The sequence below is a fragment of the Halichoerus grypus genome, chromosome 3 (genome assembly GCF_964656455.1).
Source record: "Halichoerus grypus chromosome 3, mHalGry1.hap1.1, whole genome shotgun sequence".
In the NCBI taxonomy this organism is placed as follows: domain Eukaryota; kingdom Metazoa; phylum Chordata; class Mammalia; order Carnivora; family Phocidae; genus Halichoerus; species Halichoerus grypus.
This window is the reverse complement of record NC_135714.1, coordinates 159,745,797-159,753,695: the sequence shown is the minus strand read 5'-3', so window position 1 is coordinate 159,753,695 and position 7,899 is coordinate 159,745,797. Positions and strand designations below refer to the sequence as shown.

The 7,899-nt window shown below is 51.0% G+C and overlaps 1 protein-coding gene across 1 annotated transcript; it reads right to left on the bottom strand.

The window, feature by feature from the left end:
• Window positions 1-4,939: 4,939 nt before the first annotated feature.
• Window positions 4,940-7,539, bottom strand: NKX3-1 (NK3 homeobox 1). Its single transcript, XM_036075079.2, has 2 exons — window positions 7,227-7,539; window positions 4,940-6,147 (listed from the first exon to the last, which is right to left on the bottom strand). The coding sequence occupies exons 1-2, from the start codon at window positions 7,501-7,503 to the stop codon at window positions 5,729-5,731; spliced, it is 696 nt and encodes a 231-aa protein (XP_035930972.2). The 5' UTR covers window positions 7,504-7,539; the 3' UTR covers window positions 4,940-5,728.
• Window positions 7,540-7,899: the final 360 nt, after the last annotated feature.

Below are 7,899 nucleotides of genomic sequence, written 5' to 3'. Positions count from 1 at the left end.
GCGTTTACTCCCCAGGCGCCACCATGGATTTCTAGGCCTTTAAAAAACTTCTAGAAGTCTCTTCAGTGATTCCAAGGAGAAAACGGGACTTTGTAGCACCCCTCCTCTGTACCCCATTATCTCCCCAATAAGGGCTATGCCCGTCCCTGGATTGGCTGGGGACAGGTGGTACCTGCCCAGTTAGAAGGGGCCACATGGGGATCTCTCCTAAATCGCTCCTAAACCCCATCTCAGGCCTGGAGCAAGCTCAGGAAGTAAGTCAAGGTGGCATCTGGGGCCCTTGCAGAGGTGAGAGTAGGACACGGTATGGAGACTGAGATTCTTCTGCTTTTCCTTGCAGACTTTTGATGGGGTCGTCTGTCTGGGAAAGTTTGCATGAAGGCCAAGTCTGTGACTAAACTAGGAGCTCTTCATGGCCCCGGACTATCGTTCCTGCCCTTTTCTTGGGCAGTAAATAACTCTCAGCTTTGAAAACAAGCCCTGGTGACACATTCGTGATGGCTGCGGGAGAAGCCGAGTCTGGATGTCTCCGTGGAGAACTCGGTGCTTCTCAGCCTTGTCTAACCCTTTCCACTGGGATTTCCTCATTGCAAAGAGTGGTGGTGACTCTGGCTCTGAGAGTGACCCAGGAAAGGATCCCATGTCTCACAGTGGATTCTGGAGTGTTCCACTGAGCCCCCAGTTTCAGAGAGATGCACCCCCATAGTTTCTGGGAATACTGATGCTAATGACTCACCCTGTGTCTCTCAGTGGCAACTGCGTTGTCCAGGGTCACTCCGCTTTCAGGAAGTGGCTGATGCTGGGAACAAGTGCCCACCCTCTTGCCTCAATCTGGGACACATTGGCTTTGGAGCTTCTTAAGGGTGAGGGGAGCCTGGGTGGCTCAGTCAGTTGAGCCTCCGACTCTTGGTGTGGCCAGAGTCATGATCTCAGGGTCATGAGATCTAGCCCGGCATGGGGCTCTGAGCTCAGCAAGGAGTCTGTCCAGGATTCTCTCCCTCCCCCACTGCCCCTCCCCCCTCTCACACGTGCACGAGTGCGTGCTCTCACGCACTCTCTCTTTCTTTCTCTCTCTCTCAAATAAAGAAATAAAATCTTTAAAATAAAAAAAAAAGCATTGGCTGAGGCCTCAGTCGCAACAGCACTGTGGGTCAGCTTCCTCACTCTGCCGTCCTCACTTCCTCTTGGGTGTATTCCTGAGTGCATTCTCAATAAACCTTCTGCCCGAAACTCTCCATCACGGGGCACCCCAGCTAACCGACTAGCTCTTCACGGGTACCTCGGAGGCCAGCTTTAAGATGTGTGATCTGAACAGCACCTGAGAAAGACGACTTGCTCTGTTGTTAGAAGGAACACGTTTTGGTCAGGTGTACTCTCTGACGTTCATTTCCCCTTCTGGAAGCTCTGGCCTTCCTAAGGGGGCCTGGGGGGGACCAATGGGACCACCGTGACAAAGCTAGTGACGCTAGCAATTTGCACCTGAAATAACTTGAGAGATAGATCGCCAAGGAATTCCAGATACCACAAACATGTGGCATGCTCAGCAGAGTTGCTGGAAGCGGACGGGTGTGAGATTATAGTAGAGATACTGAGGGAAAGTTGGAAAAGCGACAAAGAAGAGGAGGCAGAGAACGTTCTCTAGAGATGAGACATTTTTGTTTTATTTCCTGGATTAGTTACTTTTAATGGTTAAAAAAAAATCCGCATCTGTTAATTTACTGCAAGAGCCTTTGTAATTTGAGAGCTAATGGCCTTCCAGGGGAGGGGAGGATGGCTGTGGATTTGTGCAAAGAGTTAAATCTCATGATGTGAACATGCTAGGGGAGGCCCCACCTGTGTGTACAATGTACTTAAAGGATTAGAGCAAACTTTGAAATTACGATATGTTTTACCTAGAGTAAGCACCTTACTCTTTAAGCTTCTATTTCCTTGAAGGATTGGTGGGTGGGGGGCAGGCATCAATTCTCTCAAGTAATCAGGTGCATGAGACATTCTCCTTGTGGGATTTAATGAAGGTTTAAGTGCAGGCAGATGAAGGATGTGTTATTTATATATTTTATTTTTTAAAGATTTTATTTATTTTAGAGAGAGAGTGTGTGTGAGCATGAGCCAGGGGGAGAGGCAGGAGAGAGAAGGGGAGAAGCAGACTCTGCTGAGCAGGGAGCCCGATTCGGGGCCCGATCCCAGGCCCCCAGGGTTAATGACCTGAGCTGACGACAGACACTTAACCAACTGAGCCATTCAGGCGCCCCATATATTTTATTTATTTTTTATTTTTATTTTTTGAATTTATTTATTTATTTGACAGAGAGAGCACGAGCACAAGCAGTGGGAGCGGGAGAGGGAGAAGCAGGCTCCCCGCTGAGCAGGGAGCCCGATGTGGGACTCGATCCTAGGACCCCAGGATCATGACCTGAGCTGAAGGCAAATGCTTAACCAACTGAGCCACCCAGACATCCCTATGTTTTATTTTAAACCTATTTGCAATACTTGGTGAATCAAGTGAATTCAAAGATGTTGCTTCCAAGAGGTCTATCCGCCCTAAATGAAGGTGACATTTCCAGGGAGATACATGAACCAGAGAGCCAGGGGAGGGTTGTAGTGGGAGGGGCTGGTGGGAGGTGAAACGGAAATTTTATTTTATTTTTAAAAAATTTTTTAAAGATTTGAAAGAGAGAGCGGGCGCGCTAATAAGTGCGGGGTGGGGCAGAGGGAGAGAATCTTCAAGCAGACTCCCCACTGAGCACAGAATCAGACTCAGCTGATCCCAGGATCCTGCGATCATGACCTGAGCCGAAAACCAAGAGTCATTTGCTTAACTGATTGAGCCACCCAGGTGCCCCTGCAAGGGGAATTTTAGAAGTATTGCTGTGCTCTCCATGTTCCCTTCAGGGGCTTCCAGAAATACATGGAAATACCCGATGTTCTCTATTTAAACAAAAGGGCTGGAGCTGGAGCAGATGATTTTTAAACTGAAGGCAGAAATTTTTTCCCCCTCCACAGATTTACCAGGAATGGGAGTTGGGGGGGGGGGTAGTGCATTTATAAAAGAATGACCATCATTTGCCACTGGCTAAGCTACTGCTTTTGACTATTTGGTCTCCTTAGATTTGTCAGGCAGGCTGAGTGAGGGAGAACACGGTAATCAGAAATAGGTAAGCTCAAAAGCATGCAGCGTTTAAGAAACAAAAACCCATATGCAAATATGTCTAATAAAGTCATAGTACTTTATTTTAAAAACACTCATATATTGCCAAAAATACTTAGAAAAATAAAGTTTGGTTGGGGTACTTTACTCAACTTCAAGTCACAGGCTTTCACGTTGCAGACTGGAGCAGTTTGTTATGCAGGTGGAGAATCCAAACTGACTTATGGAAGGGCAACAGGCTGTCTGAGGTGGTCAGGGGCACGCTCCAGTTCACCCATCGGATACCCAGACAGAGATGGGGGAGTAACTAGCTCCAATGGAGGGAGAGCAAGATGGATTCATAGACCAAATAATTTTAAACAAAGTCTTTTTTTTTTTTTTGCAACACGATACACATCACAGTAAAATGTTTTAATACTTGGAGAACAGCCAGTGGAAAGAGAGTGGGAGAGAAAGGGTACCGAGCGGGGAGTGGGCACTGGATGCTTCTCTTCAAAACCTTGTGAGCAGAAGCAAGCAATCTGGGCCAGTCTGCTGTCTGCGCCCCTGGTGCTTGTCAGCAGCCGAGCGTTTAACAGTATTTCAATGTGGAGCCCAAACGGCAGAAAATGGGGTGAAACGGGCCAACTTTCTATCAACTCAGGCAGTTTTGCCACCAACAGTAAATCGCCCCCTTTTAATAGGAGGAAATTGAATGGTTTCTCACTAAACAGAATTAAGTAGTGGGATCAAGAGATTTCCAGGCCTCGGGGTACCTCATTAATAACTGGCTTCTTCTACTCTGACGTCTCCCCTCTGCTAGGTCACCTGAGACAATCAGGTAGAAACAGAAGCATGGCCAGGTTTCTCCTTGGCCCTCTTCCCATTCTCACTGAAGTCACTAGGTGACTCGTTTGGGGGACCCACTTTTTATAGGCATTAAATACAGCTCCCGAAGTATTTGGACAGTTTCGCTGTTTGGTGACGGACGCCACAGTAATGTGTTTTGAAAACGGTTTCCTTTTCCTTAGCCCCCGCTGGCAAAGTGCTATCAGCCCCCTCAGCTTGCAGCCAGGGACCCAGCTCCCCGAAGCCCCGGCTGCCTTTTCTCCGTGTCCTGGCCATGAACCCTGCATTTCCACTGGACAGCTCAATGGCGCCCAACCCTTCATTTTGCCCTGTGTTCTCCTTGTGTGTGAAAGCCCGATACCTCTTAACTCCTCTGCCTGCAGGGATCCCAGAGGGTTGTCAGACTTTGAACTGTAACAACAGAGCCACCAGAAAGTCTTATAAAAGCAGCAGTGACCTTTTCGAGCTGTCAAGTCTTTAAATAGGATTTGGGATTTAATGTATGTTTTTAAAGAAAAAAAAATATAAGAATTGCTAGTTTAAAAAAAAAATGCATGTCTTTTAGCCAATTCAGGATCTTCCCCCTACCCTACTTTTTTTCTTTTTTTTTTTTTTAACCCAGGAGAGATAAAGCTTTGGGGAAAAAAAAAAAAAAAGACCAGATCTCAGGCTAAATAAGGAAGGCGTATGTTAGGTGCAGCCAGACTAAAAGTCTGGGCTGCAGAGAAGCCCTTTGGTGGGTGATCGTTGTGGAAAAGGAACAAAAAATAAAAGGAGGGAAGGCAGGAGTTTATAGGAGAGAAGTATGTGATCTATCATGGTGTAGTATGAATTACAGCCTGAAAACTCCAGGAAACTACTCATTCTAATTCTCAGGCCCAGGGCAAAAAGGTCCAGAGGAGGCTTTTTTTTTATCTTTATTAACAAAAAATGTAATGCCCCCCCCGCCCCCCCACTGCCCAGCCGCAGTGCAGAGGCTCCTCCTCAGGCCGTTGTCCGACATGTGGAGAGTCTTCTGTCCCAGGCCCACCCCTTGCAGTACATTTCTGTTTATACAGCTTGTCCTAAAACCACAGTGAGTGCTTCGCGTTCTGCTTGGGCCACCCTGGAAATACTTAGGTTGGTGTGTTATTTAAAAAGGAAGAAGCAGCAGCTTATATTTTTACCTCCTCGTACCCATCTTCAAATCCCATGCAGGTCCGTGCTGAGCATGACAGGCTTCTCTTTGAGCCTCTGTCTTCCACTCTCTTATGGGGACAGAGAGGAACCTTGGTCGTATTCCAAGGTCAATGAGAGGTTTTGGAACTTAAGTGTAATTCGGGAGGTGACACCCTCGTCTTGATCATCCTTTTCCCCTTCAGGTTTGCAGTTTCAAGGCTGATGTTCAGTTACACAAGAGGATGGAGTGGAAACGGCATCCTCAGGAGTGATGGGGACAGCTCATATGAAATCACAGGAAGTGCTAGAAACAGCACTTGACTATCCCTCCCCACTTGGCGGAGGTCTCAAAGAGCAAAAAACGTCCCACATCATGTGTTGGGGGATCTATTTGGATATTATTCACTGTCCCATATCTTTCATTGGCTCACCAGTGAAGAATCTGGGATGTCGATGCAAACCTCCAACACGGTCAGTATGCACGTCTCTTGCTCCCCAGTCCTCCCTGAGCCTGGCCCCTTTTGCAAAACCTCCAAAGACGCAAACCCAGGGAAGACAATATTTGACCACTCATGATTGTCACCTGAGCTGGCACTACCAGAAAGGTGGGTTCCAGCCTCCCAAGCAGTACAGGTAGGGGTAGTAAGGGTAGCTGTTATGCATGGAGATGAGAGAGGCCTGGGACAAGCCCTCCTCTTTCAGAGCCGGCAGGGAGGAGTGCTTCTCCAGGTCTCCCAGGTCCGAGGTGAGCTGCTTTCGCTTGGTCTTATAGCGTCTGTTCTGGAACCATATTTTCACTTGGGTCTCAGTGAGCTTGAGGTTCTTGGCCAGGTGAGCCCTTTCAGGGGCTGACAGATACTTCTGGTGGCTGAACTTCCTCTCTAACTCAATGACCTGAGTGTGGGAGAAAGCAGCACGGGAGCGCTTCTGCGGCTGTTTCGAGGTTTGCGGAAGGCTTGGTAAGGAGCCTGCACTGTTTTCACAGTCCATCAGATAAGTCTCAAAGTGTCTATCTGGAAAGGAGAAGGGAGAAGAAGGACGGATGGGAAGGAAAAGGTTACATGTTAGAGGGAAGAGAACAGAATTCAATCCACCCTTATCTCTTCGGTGAGTGAACAAACAGCCCACTGTCATCTTGGATACATTTCACTTTTTTCACATGACTAAGGAACTCTCCTGAGTGGGGAGTGAGTGAATATGTATATTATGTATTAGTTTTCTAACAGTCATCAAGAACCCAAAGTTAGAAGCCGTTAGTGGTAGAGCTTCCTGCTATATCGTCCAGGAGCATTAACCAGGGTCCTGGATGTGTGCGTTGAGAAGAGGTGGGAGAAGCGAGGCAGGGAAGACACAGGAATCAGACAGCTGGTAACGCAGGACCCAAAGGCATCAGCGTTAACTTTTGGGTGACCGGAGAGGGTTTGTGTTATAGGAGAGGCGACGCAGGCTAAGGGCAAGTTCATTCTCTGGCTTCAGTCCCCTTTTTTCTAAACAAGCCGTTAGAATACCTCATCCGAAGTGACAGGAAAGGTAAGAAGTCTATTCTAAATGTTCTAACGGTGTTACATTTCCTGAAGGCCAGAGGAACCTTCCAAATGTAGTTTTACTGCCCTTGGAGTTGGGAAGCCAAGGAATCTTCGCTTGTCAAACCCTGATCAGTTACTTGTTATATGTAACTGTAACTGCCAAGAGGTAGCGCGGGGCGGGCGCGGATCGAGGGTCCCGCGGTGGCTGGGAGCGCGTGGCGGGGTCTTGGGACGCTGGGGCTGGGGGCGCCGCGTGCGCGCTCGCTCGGGAGCCCCGGGCGCCAGAGCCCGCGAGGCAGAGAACACCGTGCCCGGCGAGTCCAGCCCAGGACAAATCCTGCGCCACCCTGACGGTGGGGCTCAGGGTTAGTTTCCGAGGCGCGCCCGCGGCGGGAGGCGGTGAGGTCCCTTGGCCTGTCGCCGTGGGGCCCCGCATCCCTGCAGCCGGAGCTCCGGGAGGCCTGCGTTGGACCCGCCCCCGCGCCGGTGCAACCCGCAGGCCGGCCCGCCCCTCCTTCGGGACCGCACCCTGGCCCAGTCCGGCCGCCCCAGCCTCGCGGGCTCACCTGGCTCGCTCTCCGCCGGCGCGTCGGCCTCCTGCCCGGTGCCGGGCCGGGGGCTCCACTCGTCCTCGGGCGCCCCAGCGCCGCCTCTTCCTCGCTCGGGCTCCGGCTCCTGGTCTCGCCGCGGGTCCGGCTGGCGCGGGGGCTGCGGGCTGCTCGTGTGGCCGCCGCGCCTCTCCGCGGCGTCCCGCAGAATGTCCTGGATGAGGAAGGAGGTGAGCGGCTTGGACTGGGTGGCCGCCCCCGCCTCCCTCGGCCGCGGCTCGGGAGCCCTGAGCATCCCGGCGGCTCGGCTGCAGCCCGGCGGCGTCAGCTGCGTCCTCGGCGTCCGCACCACTTTCACTTTCCGCCGCCCCGGCGCACTTATAGCCCTGGGGGAGCGCGCCGCGCTGCCTTCCCATTGGCCGCCGGACCCGGGGCGCGGCGCGGATTGGCCGCCCGGCACTCCAGGTGAGGGGGGCGGAAAAGGGGAGTCCCTCGCGCGGTCTCTGTCACCTCTTCCCTAGAGGATCCCACCCTAAATTCCAGCTCCGACCCACAACGGAAGTTTAGACCCTATGGGGAGTAGTGATGCCGACGAGAGATACTCCGTTTCGCTCTCATAGATTGTTAAAGCGCCTTTACTCACAAAGGGTGGGGAAATGACTGCGATCCCAGTTTACAGATGCGAATTCCG

Bases quoted from the DNA above. Each gene is read 5' to 3' on its own strand.
- NKX3-1 (XM_036075079.2), bottom strand. From the start codon at position 7,503: ATGCTCAGGGCTCCCGAGCCGCGGCCGAGGGAGGCGGGGGCGGCCACC. The intron at 6,148-7,226 runs GTGAGCCCGCGA...TCTCCTTTCCAG, and splicing joins GCCGGCGGAGAGCGAGCCAG to ATAGACACTTTGAGACTTAT.